Source organism: Temnothorax americanus, unplaced genomic scaffold, assembly GCF_048541705.1.
Source record: "Temnothorax americanus isolate GAGA-0224 unplaced genomic scaffold, ASM4854170v1 Scaffold22, whole genome shotgun sequence".
In the NCBI taxonomy this organism is placed as follows: Eukaryota; Metazoa; Arthropoda; class Insecta; order Hymenoptera; family Formicidae; genus Temnothorax; species Temnothorax americanus.
The window spans coordinates 1907909-1925338 of NW_027509360.1; the positions used below are offsets into that span (position 1 = coordinate 1907909).

Genomic DNA, 17430 nt, shown 5'->3' on the forward strand with positions numbered 1-17430 from the left:
AAATCTGCTGCAGATTTAATTAAGTCTGATTAGCACGAAGCTTCGATGATAAGGAATGTTTTATTTTTCATTTCTATTCTTTGTGATGGATAATTAATTGAATGTGAGCGCGTCTAATTTAAGGATTAATCATCATCGTAAAAAGAGTAATTCGAAAAACATTATTTATGTGTAATTTGAATGTAATTGATTATATTTTCTGAAATAGAGTTGGAAAAAAAGATAGTGTAACTTGAATTACGATTAAATAAATGTTAATCAGGATTTTCATCTGATATTTAATATTCTAGACATTTTTAAATCCTAGAAATTTTTAAAGTAAAAAAGACTAATATATATCAAAGAAATTCAACATGCGAGAGAATTTTAGATTTCGAAATATAAATTCCCTAAAATATCCAGATCCAGATATCAAATTTTTAAATCTGGAATCTCAAAATACAAAGATTTATCTTAAAAATCTAAATGTTTAAAAGTGTGGCAATTAACTGCGTTATTCCAATTCTTTTTCAATTTCAAGATTTGTACGAACTCGAGTGAAATTTTGATTGCGGACGAGTGGATTTGCGAACCGCTGCAGAAATTATTAGATCCACTCGTGAGTAATAGCTCGCGCTTTCGAACTCTAATCTGGAAAGTTAGTTCGATCGCGTTGAGTCATCTTTCCAAGTAGTCATAGAAACGCGACGTGCGCCCCGAAATGGTAGATTACGCGGTCGAGGGGGATGAATGCGTGATTGTCGTTTTGACGAGCCGCAACTGCCGCAAGTTCGTGACAGTCCATTTCGCAATAGCGTGCGATTGCACGACACGTCGCTTTCGGGAATTCGCGAATTTTGAAACCGATGGAGCGAAAGTATCAGAGGGTGGGTTTGGGGGTGGGCGCGTTTCACAATCCCCCAAGAGCGAAATACAGCGAGGAAACGAAAAATCTTATTAAGCGTAAGTAAACAATAATAACCAATATTCGACGCGTCGACGCGTGTTAAATATATTGAGCTTTGCGCAAAGAATCCTGTTTTTTTTACACGATTTTTAACGCGTCTCTAACTAATCTAATAAATATTAAATATTAGTGTTAATGGAGGAATCCAAGCTAACAATGTTGCAAAGGAAAACGATCCAGGAAGCGGTAGACAAGGGTGAGTCTTTACCACCTTCCATCGACAGAACGAAAGAAGCGAAAGATAAAGCCGAAGATTATCAAGTAAATATCGCAATAAAAAAATCTCTAGAAAATGATTTCAAGATAATATTCCGTTGCGTTTTTCGCTAGGTTAAATTCCCTAGTGCTTGGAGGAGGCGTTCACAGGATACGATTATAAGCAGCGGTGCTTACGAGAGAGAACAATACAGGAGGACAACACCCTTACGTAATAATTAGAAATAATATTACTTTAGTCAAGGTAGTAGCCGAAAATATAAAACGCGCATTGAACGATATGAATTTCACGCCAATTAGCCAACAAGGAGAAGCAAAAACGTCACTTGGCGTGTATGATGGCTTATGGGAAGGACATGCCGGAGACTCCTCACGGTCCCAAAATCCTTCACAGGGCTAAACGAGAGCCGGAAATACCTGAGAACGCGGATTTTCTGAATGACTGTAAGTTATCACAGTCTGTCGCGTACCTATGTGGTATTATACGAAATTTTAAGGAGTCTTCTCTTCTCCAAGTTATTTACGACAATCGTACAAACAGTATTAGAGCACCTCAAATTTAATAAAACATATTTTTGTAATGCGCGTGGAAACCGATGGTGATGTCATAACGACAAATCACGTCGTTCTGCTTCTCGTAGTGGCTCAAGGGATCCGCGAGAGAATGGATTTCTTGCGCGATATGGAGAACCTCGGAATGGGGAAGAAGTATCGGCCCATAATGCAGCAGGAGATAGCGCAGAAAATACGGCTGATCGAGTCGCTGGACAGTCAAACGTCCAACGAGCTGCGAAGAGAGATTTGTGAGCTCAAACGTGAAAGACCGTCGCCGAAACTGTTTCCGCTGACTGAACCAGGGGAAAATTGATTGATGTAATCTACGCACGTAATGCGCAAATTACATGGCCTAGATCGGATTGTGTGTCAAATATAGTCGACTATATTTTTTATCATGTTTCAATCGTCTGATAAGCCACAAGTGAATTTTACAGATAAGAACGTAAAAGATAATGTCAAGTATTATGATTCAACTGTCTAAAATCGTAAATAGATAAATTATTTGTAAGATTAGATTTATAAATTTTATTCTGCAAAATTATTCTCATATTTGATGTGGATTTTAAAAACAAAATAGATGTCAATTTCGTCAAAATATTTATCTTTCTCTTCTCTTTTCTTATTTTTTATCATATTTTACATGTATTGTTATCATTGTATACTCTTGTTTGACCCACACATTAATTTTATTCACGGTACCAAAGAGCATGGAAACTATTGCTATCTTCTTTCGGAATAAAATTCGATCAATTATTAATTTTATTCATGTGCTATTGATAATTAATTTTTAGACTCTTAGAGAATCCTCCCTAATTCTACTTTTATATCTTGACAGATTTATTAATTTTATTCATACCAATAGTTATTGTACTTTTAAAGAGAACTTTTCGACTTAAAAAAATAAAAATAAACGCATCTGTTGAATTACTGTCATCATCATCGTAAAAAATTGCCGCTTCCTGATTAAAAGAACAGATGAAAAATAAGGAAGAGATATGCAAATTGAACATTGAACGTATGCTGATGTTTCTTTCGCGACTCCGATGCATAAACATCGCAGCGTGCTCCAGCGAGAGTCCAGCTCGGTGGTAATCACCACTTCACGCGGACTCCGCGGCGAGACGCCGCGATCGCGCGAGCACGAGAGCACGAGGATCGGCGTTCCGCGGCGCGGCGTCCCGTCCCGTCGTCCGTCGTCAGTCTTCCGCCGCGCGGCGACAGCGTGTGTCGTCTGGGTATTTTACGCGCGCCGTCACCGTTGTCGTTGACGTGTCGCAACGTCGTACGTTCGCGAGTGCCGCGAGTGCCGCGAGAGATCGTTCGCGCTCGTGCGACCGGAACGGGAACTCCAATTTCAACGCTCGCGCCCTGGTGCCGTCAACCGTCGATCGCCTCACCGACGACGGCTGACTATCTTTTTTTCTCTTTCTCTCCTTCTCTTTTTCTCTCTGCGTCGCCGATCCGTCGCACGAATGATCCACGGATGATCCACGGATGATCCAACATGGCGTCGACCGATCTGTCGTTCGGTAAATGATGAGCCTCTTCGAGAACCCCGTAACAGTCTCCGTGACAAGGTCTCCCGCGAGGTCAACCGGTTCTCTCGTCGGCCGATCCGTCGTCGGCCGTCGCGTCGTCGCGTTGCCTCGCGAAAACGCGGTCGCTCCCTTCTCTCACTCATTCTCTCTCTCTCTCTCTCTCTCTCTCTCTCTCTCTCTCTCTCTCTCTCTCTCTCTCTCTCTCTCTCTCTTTCTTTCTCTGTCCTTCCCCCCCGGATGTCCCGATCTCCTTATCAATGCGAGCGCAATGAGAATACGGGACGTCGGGCGGACGTCTCTCGTTTGCCTTCCGCTCGTCCGCGACCGGGAGATGCAGCTTCCTCTCTTTTTCCTTCGCCCGCTTTTTTTTCGCTCGTAGGCTCGCGTGTCCGGGATGCGACAATCAGCTGATCTTTCGTACGCCTTGACGTCCGCGATGTAAATCGCGTATGCGTGACCGGCGGCCACGACGACGATAACGGTAACGACCGTCGCGATGGTTTGATGGTACCGTCTGATTTCCGTACCGTTAATAAACTTCACGCGGGGCAAGATTTGCCGAGTTTGGATTTCGCGTGCGCGCGTTTCCCCCGCGCGAACGCGAATCGATTAAATCGGAATATTATCGAAACGCGCTGACGTTGAAAAGAAACTGAGGTACGATTTTAGCGTGCCTGTGTTAACGCGGAGCTAATGACGCATAAGATGTTTCATAATCGCTCTGGGGATGACTTCACCTTGGGTCTTTATTGGATGCTCTTCGTTTTTGCACGACATAAAACTTCGTTGGAAAACATAGCAAATTTATTGAACAGCATTTCACTACGCTTGACGTTGGATTTATCAAAATCGTGGCCCTAAAAATTACAACAATTCTATGTATTATAATTATATGTCGAATTATACGAAGATTCGACGATGAATCGGCCTGCAAAGTTTCGCGCGGTTAATTGGCGCAGGTTTTAACGTAATCCGAGCGCGAATTTGGCGCGATAGAGAACGACGTTGGGACACCCTGAGGAAAATCCAGAGCGCGGTAGATTTCCGTAAAGAGCGATTTCTCGTAAGAAACTCGGAGAAAGTCACTCGGGTTCCCTTTAACAAAAGCACGCTCGTTCGCGGGACGGCCGACCCGACACGAACGCATGCACGTACTCCGGCATTTCGTCACGCGCGACCGACGAGAGCGGTCGCGGATAGAGCGCGAGCGTACGCCGCGCGCTAGGAACGCCGCTCTCGAAGGCCTCGTTTTAGCCGTCGAGCGGGCCGAGCCGAGCGAGCGACGCCGACGGTAGGATTCCGTTCGGGGAGACCTGTCTCTTTTTCTCTTCATCTCTCTCTTTCGTTTCTCTCTGTTTTTTTCTCTCACGTTTCTCTCCCCGCACGAATCCCAGGCTCTATACCGGCGTTCTACAGAGAAGTCTACGAGAAGGTCTGCTTGCCCACCAGCGGAAACGTGAAGCTCGAGGTGTTCAGGTCCCTGCTCGTAAAGTCGCAGCTAAGCGGCTCCATCGTCAATCAGGTACGGCTCTTCCGCGTCTCGTTTCCGAATAATTTATCTATTTATCGTTCTTCGTTTTGTTAAGGGTTATTTTTAATTGGTCGGATAAAGAAAATTCTTCCGCGCTTCCGATTGTTGTCAGTCGAAATATAACAACACTAATACAATCTGGATGATGATGATGCAAAGAATGATCGTCGATTGCATTTAGTGAAATTTATAAATAATGAATATATAATTCTCTTATTTTTAGACACCAAATAAACTCCACTTCTCACAAACTTTTCAATCTTACACACGAAGCACGCGATTAGTTTGCAATTTCACCAATTACTCCGTTTTTTATTTTATGGAGTTAATCAATTTGGCTTCCGAGAAGCTCGTACAAGGCTTGGTTCTTTACCAATCACGAGATGAAGATGTCATTTATTTCCTTATCTCGCGAATCCATCGAGAAGTAAATGGCGAAGAGAGAGCTGTGTGTGTGTGAATAAGAGAGGAAGAAGGCGTTCCGTTGGACTGTTACAAAGAAATGCCTTTACACTGTGGAGTAAATCCGATAGCGAGTTTAAAACGCGGCGGGCGTATACTCTCACGGGTTTCAGTTTCTAACGTGTCGCACGACCTTTCCCAAGAGGAATTTACTTGTGTTATGTTTGTATCTCTATTGCGACTGCAAAACATTTGTACATACCGATATTTATATTTTGCATATACCAGCGAGAGATGATACGCTGTGAAGCCTTCTTATCTGTACTTTGATGCCCTATATGTTGATTTTGATTGTCATATCAAATAAACGAAGTCTTAATTTATTCAAGAGGATATTACTTAAACCTCTTAACACGTTTTCAACTGCAGGCTTAATATAATTAATAGGCTTTCTGCTGCTATTACTATCGATTGGAGCTATCACTATTGGATTGGAGTCTATTAATTAGCAATAAATATTTTCGATATTCTTATCATTCTACTATTTATCAGAATATATGTATATACTTCCTCATTTTCTGATTTTGTTCGAAAAACATTCGCAATAATACGTCGGTCAGCAATACGAGTTTATTGTATGCGAACAATAAATAAAATATCAGCTGTCGAAAATCAGCCTTTGATTAACAATTGCCATATTAAATAAACAAACGGTCTTAATTTGAGTTGGATATTATTTTAATTCCTTAACACGTCACAGAACTATTAAAATAATCGACGATTTATCGCAAACGCGATCAGGCTCGCTCTCGTATGACGAAGATTTTCTCCGGCGACTTTTCATCGTTCTTATCGCGCACGACGAACAAGAAAATTTAATCCGACCATCTTTACGCGACTTTCTATTCGGAGATAATCGGCCAATTTGGTTAAATATATGGCAGAGTTCGCGAGCATAATAATGCAAACCGAGCACTTATCAGACAGGGATAAGGTAATCGCAAAATGGAAAACGTCATTCGTATCACAATTATGTACGTATCAGGAAACGCGATGCTTATACATCAGCTTTGAATGTGACGTCGGGAGCGATGAAGAAATTCGCGCGAACAAATCGTCGCTTATTCGAGCGACGCCGGCTCGGAAAGGATAATTTGAGTCGATCTGCATAATCCGGCTCTCTGTAATCCCGTTAAAGCGCCTAACCGTTTTCCCTCTCGCCTTTCTTCTTTTCGTGATTTACGTCGCGGAGAAAATCGACGTGTCCAAGCAGTCCAAGAACGCGTGGACCTCGTTGCGACTGACAGGATAATTTGCTGGATCAACGAGTACGAAGCGCTTCTCGCGTTACCGATGCCGTGTTATGCGTTTCGGTCGCGGCGCGTTCATTCTTCCGAGGAAAATCTCCATGACCGTGCGTGTCATTTAATGGAGATAACGCCGATGATGCCAATTGCTATTTCCAAGCATTACTGGCGTTGATGGTATTTAACTCTTATCTAATATATGCGCGCATATTAAATCTGAAATCGCGTCTCTCAAGGCGGCAGAAAATTCCAATAAACTGATTGATTTCTTCCAAGTATTTTTTTTTCATATTTGTTACTCATTCGCATCGTTTCACGCAATGTTACCGCTACTTGCGGTTTTGTTCCAGTGCGTCGTCCAGTTTCACCGAACTAATATATTTTCAGATTCAAAGCATCTGAACCGTACGAACGATTGTATTTAATATTTGCGCGGCGATCGAAAGAAATATATCCTTCAGGCAGTTATTTTTCTAATTCTTACGTTACGTAATTTCGCCCTGATGACGCGAACCGGTTGCACCGGTGCGTCCACATCGTTATCTCACGTCGCAATTCGGGAGGGTCATCCTGTTCCGTCTCCGTTCATTTTTTTGCGAAAGTCGTTGTTGACGGTGTGCCAATTATGCGGCGAGTGTATCCCTAAAAACCGATTAAAATATTCCAGGCGCCGCGCCGCGCCGTATCGGCGGAGCCTTATCATCTTTAACAACACACCCGTCGATGATAGCGCGCATGGACGCCCCTTCATAATGATGCAAGATTATGTGACAGGGTCAATTGTACCGTCGTGTGCACTCTGCCGCTCGCAACAACGTCACAGACGCGTTCCAGCATGTTCGCGAATGGCCTATACTCACCTTTTATTCATCCGTCTGCATAGTGTACTCAGAATTCCGGCGTGCAGATTTCACGGAAAGTTCCTGAGTCTTGGAAAGTTACCGTGTTAACGACATTAGTTCTCGGAAGAACACCGGCTTTGCGCGAAACGAAAATACGGACGTCCAGTTTCTATCGTATAAAGCGTTAGCGATAAATTTCTGATGAACTTGAAAAATGAATAATTCATTCAATTTAAGAATGAGTTTAGGTCGTTCTTACGCAAATGTGTAACGGAGCAATATTTTTTAATCCACCAGCATTGCATAATTTTCTGAATTTAAGTCGCATTTTAAACTTTCATTAACATAACTTGCTTGAAACTGCGTAAAAAAGATTTAATTATATATTTTTATCATCCACTTACATCTTTTCGGAGTTTTTATGTTTACTCATCTGAATGTAAAATTGCTGTGCTAAATTTCATCGAATTAAAATTTCACGATATATAAATATTTTGCCGAAATGTTAATTCACTAATATTTTTACATGTATATGGGCAGCCTCGAGAAATTTTATAACGCGATTTGAGAACCTGTTTTGTAAAGGTTCGCGCGAAAAAGTCAGTATGGCTATGCGACACCCAGAAATGTCACGTCGCATCACGACGTCACTCGCCGTGTCCGTCTCTCATTCATTGTGCTAACAACACAATCAAAATAGCATTACGCAGGGCCGCGCCGAGGTGTTCCGTTATCGCACAAGTAGAATAATAATCCTTCCAGCTACAGGTTGTCTCAAAAGTTATAACGCAAGTTTTTAAGGCAATGATTCGTTATTAAAATTAAAATCATAAATATTGTCGACCTAATAAACTCGGGAGATTAAGGCTTTAGAAGAGAGACAAATGTAGGTATACCAATCGCTTTTTACAATAATAATTTGAAACTATCGTAAAATTTGTGGAACTTTTTATATAATTCATGTTTATAGAACAGATGTAATATTTTATCTTTTTATTATTCTGCGATTTTCAACGTAATGCAATTTTTTATTATTGCATAGGTTATTTTATTACTTAAATATTGTTGGCCAATGTGTGTGTGTGCGTGTAAGATCTTAGAATAAATTTCTTAGAATAGAGTACATTATTATGCGTTTATATAGAAAAAGACAGACTGAATTATTCCGTAATATTGCTAAAAAATGTCAAAATAACGCAGAATGTATGAAGAATTTCTACGATACTTTTCCCATTTTACATGGAAAGTTCCAGGCTTTTGCGAAAATGATTTACTCCGAAGCTGTATAATTTTACGCTGCCTCTCAATTAAGTGCGGATGAATTAACGTCCTACACCTGATACTTCCGCACGTACCTATACTTTAATATTTAATATCCAATTCCCAACGTTGATGCACGCTGAAAACAAGTGCGGCGCGCAACAGCAGCCGGTACGTTTTTCAACGCGGATCGTCTTCCTGCTATAGGTGAAATCGTTTGATTGCCGTCTTCCGCATTGGCACGCAATGTATGGCGCTCTTATATTGAAAACCGCTTCGCCGTTAAAACCGCCGAAACGAACGTCTTCCGTTTCTCCACCAATACACGTTATTTCGGTTAACGTGTCTCTCGTGTTTTCCACGACTGACAATCTAATCAATAAACAATTTTTCATTTATCGATCGAACATACGGATAATTGTTCCCCCTCGCGTCGAGCAGTTTTGCGAGCATAAATGTCTAAACGAGACGCGTGTCGGACATGTGTGATGGTTTCGATTGTGTTGCCGTCGTATTGCAACTCGCGACGGGATGTTTGAGCATGAGCATCGTCTTTACAGATTACGTGCCTCGGGTACGCAAATGGGAGATGATGATGAATTGCGCCGGTCGATTCAGTGGCTGCGCACAATTATCTCGCGTAGAGATGTTGCGTGACGGCGAGCACACACGACCTCTCGTTACACAGAGCCTCGTTCACGTGCGTTCCTTTCATAGATGTCACATTCGCCGTTGTACTCTTGCGGTTGCATCGAACTGTTATTGACACGAATGTCAGCGCACTCCCACGTCCTCGAGAGCACCCTCGTCTCCCTTCTAAAAATATCCTCTGCGGAACGCGCAAAGTGTTTTTTTTTTTTAATCAATATAGCACATTGTAGAGGCATTAATCGACGCTGATTAGATATGATTCGCGAACGCCTGTTCGGACACTTGTAACGGGTTACGCGTTATCTGGTGATTTATTACGCAAAAACATTCGTTCGACGATATACGAGCGTTGTTATTCTTTCTTTCCCCTGATGGATCTTATCATATCGCTATTGCGATAACAATGAAATCGTTCTTGCGCTTAGCATTCTAAAGCGTCTCGCACGCGAGATAAGACCCTGCGATATCGCTCCTCTCTCTCACCTGTCTCCACCTCTTTCCGCCATATAAACCTGTTTGCGTGCGGCGTATTAAAACGAATTTGCGTACATTCCGCACACCTGTACGCACGACGTTGTATCAAATACGTGATCTTTCCTCGTTCTCTCGCTCTCTCTCCTTCGCATCTCTCCACGAATGCATACTCTTGTCCTTTTTCTTTGCAGAGGCTCCTCCCGGTGAATGCCTTCGCTCGTGCCTCTTCTCACCGATGTCCCTGATGTCTCCCGATCTTCTTCCTCGTTATTTACGAGTTCTGTCATATTCTTCCGGTGAGCGCAACACGCACTCGTGCGTGCATGACTCTTGCGCCCGTGCGACGCGAGACGATTCGTGTCTTCGCCAATTCCCGTTGTTTACTCGCGATTCGCGCACACGTATCCAGAATAGAGGGAATCTATTATTGTCTCAGGCTTTCCTCCCGGCTTGAACTTGATTGGCGATTAAGGTTTAACGACACTCGAGAGAGCAGCGAGAAAGCGAGGGTGCCCGCAGTGGCGTAGACAACGGTTTGCTCTTTTCAAAAACGATTATATATACTTTCTATCTCGTATATCTTTTCTTTCTCTCGCAAAGCGCCAGTCGTTTCACGGTAAATATATTTCCCGTTGAAAGTATGAACGATATAAAGTCACGTATATTAAATTTTATTGTTATTTATTATTTATGAAAGATCTACAATAATTTTTATTATTTTATTATAATTTATTATTAAAACGTTACTACTAAGCTCTAGAGATATAAAAACTAACTTGTGAGCATTGCCGCGTCTCTTCAAATTATAAGAGAAGGGAGAGGGGCACGGGGCTTTTTTTTCTTTACATTTACGCTTCTGGATGCACTTTTGTATTCAGCGTGAGTTCACGTGCACTCGTGTCCTCCGTTCGTTGCGGTTTCTTTGAGTACAGACGAGCGAGGGACCGAGGGGGGAAGCCAGAGGGTTTTATGCTGGTGATAAAGGGAGAAGGGACAACACAGGGGACACCGTGGAGGAGAGACGCGTGAGCGAGGATGGAAGTAGAAGCGAAATGGCGCGGTAAGGTAGAAAAATCTCCGGAATGCAGTTACTTTCATTTACGGCCTAATCCTTAGGCTTCCCTCACAGAGTTCGCCGTTGTGCCGTTACTCGGACACGAAGTCCATTGTGTACATACGATCGCTGACGCTTTCTCGGGGGCCGTGTATCTCCCTTTTTTATCGCTATACTTTTTATCACTCGTCTGTAAATTTTGAGAGGACACTCGCTCGTATTTCTGCTAAATGTTTTGTTTATTTATCTCTAACAATAAGAGAGTCAGGTATATGTGCTCGAAGCGATCTTTTAAAAAATTCTTCCTCTATTCTTCCTTAGATATGGAAGCTGGTGGACAGCAAGACGGGTTATCTTACGAGAAGCGGATTGTACAAGGGTCTCGCTCTCGTCGCCTTCGCTCAACAAGGAAAGCAACCGAGCGACAAGCTACTGGAAAACTCCGAATCCCAAGGTTAGTCAAATTTAAATTACTACCTTTTTCGATTTGTTAACAGTTAAAATATTAGGCATGTAAGTCCCTAAATGAAAAATGTCAAAATGTTTAGTTAGGTGAGTACACTATTTTGTCAATGATCTGCCAAAAAAGGTTTTATGAACGAGAATAGCCTTAAATAATATTTTATGAAACGAAAGCGAATGTAAATTTTGGAATTTCAAAAAAGTTTTATTTTTAAGAATGCGTTTTTATCAAAAAGTATTTTTTTTTTTTAACAAAGTAAAGGCTTTACTTGATCATTTTCGCTACAATTTTGTGTAATAACAAATTTGAACGACGATAATTATAATTGATGAAATTATCAAATCGCGCAAAGGCATCAAGCTCGACGTCAAGCGCGGATTAAGCATTCGCGTTGAACTCGCCTCGGTATTTTTTTTACAGCGGCTCTCTTACGGTATCTAGTTTATCTCTTTTAGCTTAAGTAATTTGCTTCACAAACAAGAGAAGCTATATACACACACAAAAAGACTTCCGTGCCGTTAAAACAGTCCGTATATAGATTGCGATGAAAGTAGGTCTTGAATAAGTCTATTATCGGACAGGTGTTTGGATAATGCGCGTATGTGCTTCGGCAGGATATCCAGAAACCTGTAGGCGTTACCGGAGTCGTTGACCAGCAAAATTATTATTGCCGTTTTGCTTATCGCTAGAAAGCTACATGTTGTCGCGACTCAAAGAAAATTGCGCTGCAACTTTGAAATACTATTGTATTTATTACCATTTTGCTACGTAACGTGTATATTGTTTTTTTTTCATCTCTCAATTTACTTATCAATAATTGTTTATTTGTTAAAGAAATTATTTTTATCACTGTCTATACACTTGTTATGTATAAATTAATATTACGCATTGTTTTTGCATGTTCGTCTGTATCAATGTATCAATATTAGATTAATTCTCACTAACATTCGCCCCCCCCAACATTTATTTAAAAAAGGATTGTTTTATAAGAATTAACGTTATCATAAAATAGATTTTTGCTGGAATCCGCGTATTCAGATCTTTCGAGAGGAATTCTTACATTTTTCACGCTCGACAAAGGATTATAATAACATAATAGCGTGTAACGGCTTAGTGCGAAAATAACTTTGTGACCTTAATAACTTCTTGTTTTGAAGCCGCACGACGTGATCATTCTCATTATACAACGTTGAATTATAAATGCACGGAACGAAGACGGCTTTATGAAAGTCGAGTCGTGAATGGTAAAACTGTGGGAACATAAGCGCGTAGTCAAGGTATCGCGAGGTCAGGAGACTCGTTCGTTATCGAGGTTGCGTCGACGATGATTATTTGCCATAATAACGCCGCGAGATCTCGCTCGTCTCAGAATAATATCGGCGAAATAGAACACATCGGAAAGAATACGAAGAGAAAACGCGCTCTTCTTTCTTTCTTTTTTGGACGATTGACGAATTCATTGCCGCAATTTCGTTATTTGTCAGCCGAAATAGTAACGGAACCGCAAAAATAAACGGATCTGACTCGACGGTATCGAGGGCGAAAGAATTGTTGAATTACCGGATCTGGCGTTTTATTCTATTCGTGCACGACAATGACAGGAACAACGAAAGAAACTAGGATACTTGCAGTATTTAAAAAAGAGCATTTAAAACGAAATGAACAAAGATATTGATAAGACGAAATACATGCTTCTGAAAGCGTATGCTTTTCGATTCGTTTTATATATTGAACTTTTGCTTAATTAAATCTTTAACGAGTTTCATTTTCACAAAAAGCGCAATTAACGAGAGGAACAAAGATATTAACAGGACAAAAAATAAATACTCCTGAGAAACTATGACTTTCGATTTGTTTCATACATATCAAACTTTTTCTTAATTAAGTTACTTTTAATCAATTTTTCTTAAATTATAAGCATATAAAGTGAAATATATTTCAATTATATATTTATCGTGAATTATGAAAATTAGGAAAGATTTGACAAATACGCGGAGAGAATAATTTGAAAAAGGGGCCATGTCCTCGAAGCCCATCAGAAACGTTTCGTACTGTCGTACTGGAGAGGAGTTTAATTTGAATTTAATGTATGTCAATCAAATTCTATTGCTACTAAGTAATTGTACTGTCGTCTCCGCTAAATACGGCTGGTCAGCAGCTGTCATAAAACACTGTGCGTCCTTCACTCGAGAGGATCTTCTTATTCGCAGAATTACCCGTCCCCGCTCTGGGAGATCTGTCGGAAGTGACGCTTCTGGCGCAGAGGCTGCACCGGGGCAATCCCGCAAAGCTGAATCACACTTACTCGGACATCTGTAATCTGGACACTATCGAGGTCAACCTCGTTCCCGAAAAGAAGGGCATTTTCCTGAAGCACGTGGAGTATCAAGTCACCAGCAAGGTATTACCGGAGCTCGCGTTTCCGTTCGTAGAAGCATGAAACGACGTAGCGCTATTATTTAGATTGCTTTAATAAAAGCTTATCTAGATTCCATCGTAGCGAATAAGAGAATTACACCGTAACGAAGAACGAGAGCTCACATGGATAAATTTCATATTTTTTCAGAGGTTCAATTCCGTGGTCTACAGGCGTTACAATGATTTCGTATCGTTATACGACCTCCTCCTAGCTCGGTTTCCCTACAGATTGATCCCCAAGTTACCACCGAAGAAAATCGTAGGAGGTAAACACGCATGCATATGCATACATAATTGTTAATCGAGAAGAGTTACATAATTTCGTAGTTAATTAGAAATTTATTATCGCAATGCTATAACGTTATAATTTACAATGAACGAGAAATTCATTTTTTTTTTTTTTCCATTTCGTCCCGTTGCAGCGGACTCACAATTTCTCGAAGAGAGGCGGCGCTCTCTCCTGCGGTTTCTCACGCTGATCGCTCGCCACCCGGTGGTAAGCGACGATCCGATCGTACAATTTTTCTTCACTTACACCGGCGACGAGACGCAGCACAAGATCCGCGAGGTATTCAGGCGCGTGCCCGATGAGTTTGCCACGTCCGAGCTGTCGTCGAGGGCGAAAGAGCTGATGCCGCCCGAAACGCTGACCGAGTTCGCGAACAGCCGCGATCAGATACGCGTGATACTCCTCGGTATCTCCCGGCTGAAGCACATCGCCGACAGCCTGGCGATCAGGTCGCATAATTACGCGGTGGATATGGCTGAGCTCGGCAATCAGCTGAGCACTTTGGCCGCGGAACAGCACGGCACCGGCACCTGGCTCACCGGCTGTTCCAGCCTTTGGCAAGACATGAAGAAGGGCTTTCACGTAATCTCGAAGTAAGGGTCCAATATCGATAAGGAAAGTGCGATTGAGATTTCGCATTGTTGCCGTATTACGTAATCGTTGTTTTTTTTTCGCTCTAAGAATTAGGTATCGATAACGAAGGTGCTTGAGATCTCACGTTGTCGGCGTGTGATACACGATACAATCGTGTTCCCTACATTCTCGGCTTTTATACTTTAGGGGAATTTAATTTTTAAGCTTTCGCGATTGCTTTTAAATATATGATAAACGGAAAATTTTAGAGAGTTCAACCTGCTGTCGACCAGAGCCCTTCAACAAGCGGTCAGAGAGGAGACCATGGTCTGCGAGAGGCTGAATCTCCTGCTCGACATTTTAGTCGCGCATAGGATGCTGTGCGAGAGACACGAGCGAGGCGTCAGCACCGATCATCAACGCGCCCTGTCTACGATGCTGTCTCTCAAGAAGCGGCAAATGCAAGGCGTTATTCGCGGCACCGACGTACGTGCCTACTTAAGATTTATTAGCCAGTAAACCATGACTCTCCCGTGCTCATCGCGTAGGCTATAATTGACGCGGTAATGTAACCGGCAATCGCGTTGTCGCAATTGTATAATTACTCGTTGAGTTTGAGGCAGTATAATCTGAGAAATCGCGGAGACTCGCCGTTATAAAGAGTAAGCGTAACTTCCTGCGGCCTTACGCAATCCGTCATAGTTTGCGAACACGCGGCGCACGCACGCTCATTTCGAGAAGAGTGCACGCGATTTTATCGTATACATATGTCCAGGCCGACACCGTCGAGTACCTCGAGAATAAGATGGTCTCCCAGGAATCCGTGATCGCCAACGTCGAACTGAGGAACTGTTTCTCGCTGCTCTGCCTGCACATGGAGACCCAGCTCGTTCATGCGCATCTAGAGATACTCGCCACCGTGCTGCAGAGTCTCGTGAGCGTGCAGATTCGCGGGCATTCCGAGGTAAATATTCACCAGTCTTCGATAACTCAAATATTATATTATTTGCTGATTAACAAGTGTGTTTATTTTGCAAACGAACCGAAGAGGTCTCGGTGAGTTGTCACACAATATTTTTTAATATTTATATCCGAGCGCTTTCTTCTTTATTTTCGTTTTATACAGCTCCACTGTGTTTATTGCGCTGTATTGTTTCCAGCTACATACGTGTTAAGCAAATATCTTTAGTATCAGAGCACACACACACGCACACACACACATTATCGGATTTGCGATGGAAATTGCTGATGCAAACGTTTGTTTACAGTTGGCTGAAGTGTGGAAGCTAATCGAACCGACGATTACAAAGTGTTTGCCCGAGAAGTTAGCAAGCGGGTCCAATGGAGGATAGCACCGGAGTAGCGAAGTTTCGTATATGCCCCGACAGATCGTAGCGTTGCCAAATAATTGATAACCGAAACTTGTACACAATTCCCGGTAAACATGACAATACGATTCTCGAAGACAGGAAGAAGAAAGACGTGCAAAATCTCGAGTCGTTCCACATTAACTACATAGATTCTATATTTATCTACATATAGATTCTATATCTGTCTAATTATATAGATTCTTGCAACATTTGTATATTCTTTGATTATCAAATGATTAAAATATCACGTATGATATTTAACCGGAAATATTCATCTTTTATTATATGATGATAAGAATCTCGAATATGTATAGCGCGTTCAAGTTTTAAACATTCCCTGTTGTGTACTTAATATATTTTATGGACCAGCGAACGATATTTCTAATTCCCTAATAATTGTTAAATCGCTATGTACATAAGAATTTATAGGTTGTATATACGCGTGTCGTATCGATGCGTGAAGAGTGCCTAAGCGATTGTAAATATATACATATATAACTCGAATATTTTTCAAGAGAATTTATAATTCATTTCGTGTGTACACGTGAACAATCTGAGAAGTTTTTATGTGTGCCACGTTGATCGTGGATACTCTCCATGCATTACGTATATTAGACTGTATCAGGATTATCGTTATTTCAGTGATTCGAGTGAATTTTATTTTAAGGTAAATGTACCAGTGCCTGGACACGTACCTATGTCTGGAATTTTTTATCATTTTAGCCCTTAAAATAAGTTATAACGCGAATGAAAATCAAAGAATCAAAGATAAACATATTTTTCTTGTATTATATTTTTATCTTTGATTTTAATTCGAGATATACTTATTTATAAATTAAAATGATAAAGGTGTCTAGACATAGGTCTTAAGTGTCCCGGCATTGGTACATTTACCTTAATTTACGTTTATGATCTAATTACCGAGACATTTAACATAAAAATTCTGAAGTCCAATGTTCAATCAAGTTTTCTAAAGAAGGAGAACTTAATTCTAAAGTTATCAAGTATTCATAAATCGACGATAGTTCCGAGACGTCTTGCATGATACTCATGTTTATAACACAACGGTGATGAAATATATTGTTATTATAAAAAAACACGTTTTTATTTTTCTTCTATAAATAAAAATCTATAGATCAAATTTTAGCGCAGTGATTATCTCGACGAATATTTCATATATAAATATTTATTGACGGCAAAAGATCGGAAGTAATGCGCTTGTTATCGACGAAGTCATGTTATCATAGCGGTGCTTTATGATAAATTCATATTACCCAAAATGCTGAAGGCAAACACGGTATATTTTTCCATAGTTTATTTATACGAATACGCGATTGCCACAACGTTAACATGGCTTGAATTCAAAACAGCGAATTTGCGAGGTGCGTTTCGTTTTCGGAGGTAACGTAGCCCGCCGCAGTAGCTTGAAGCGCAACGTCACAGATGTCGACACGAGGATCTCATCTCAAGATTTTGGTGAACATTATTTAAAGATTTCGATAAATGCGCATTTTATGTTAATTGATGCGCTTGATCTC

The 17430-nt window shown here is 41.2% G+C and overlaps 3 protein-coding genes across 6 annotated transcripts in view; 2 read left to right on the forward strand and 1 right to left on the reverse strand.

Annotated features, from left to right (window-relative positions):
• The window catches only part of LOC143898137 (uncharacterized), a 331198-nt gene that overhangs the window by 66935 nt on the left and 246833 nt on the right, over window positions 1–17430 (reverse strand). The gene's annotated exons all lie outside the window — the stretch shown is intronic.
• LOC143898135 (UPF0193 protein EVG1) lies at window positions 2–2489 on the forward strand. Its single transcript, XM_077407366.1, has 5 exons — window positions 2–942; window positions 1077–1207; window positions 1277–1373; window positions 1463–1606; window positions 1804–2489. The coding sequence occupies exons 1-5, from the start codon at window positions 846–848 to the stop codon at window positions 2028–2030; spliced, it is 696 nt and encodes a 231-aa protein (XP_077263492.1). The 5' UTR covers window positions 2–845; the 3' UTR covers window positions 2031–2489.
• On the forward strand, window positions 2933–17033 carry LOC143898131 (sorting nexin-8). 2 transcript variants are annotated; one of them, XM_077407363.1, is made up of 9 exons: window positions 2933–3249; window positions 4653–4780; window positions 11101–11233; window positions 13453–13643; window positions 13809–13926; window positions 14083–14542; window positions 14816–15008; window positions 15298–15486; window positions 15791–17033. In XM_077407363.1, the coding sequence occupies exons 1-9, from the start codon at window positions 3225–3227 to the stop codon at window positions 15872–15874; spliced, it is 1521 nt and encodes a 506-aa protein (XP_077263489.1). In that variant the 5' UTR covers window positions 2933–3224; the 3' UTR covers window positions 15875–17033. The 2 variants fall into 2 exon arrangements, with proteins under 2 accessions (XP_077263489.1, XP_077263488.1); XM_077407362.1 differs by having other exon boundaries at window positions 2935–3249; window positions 14792–15008.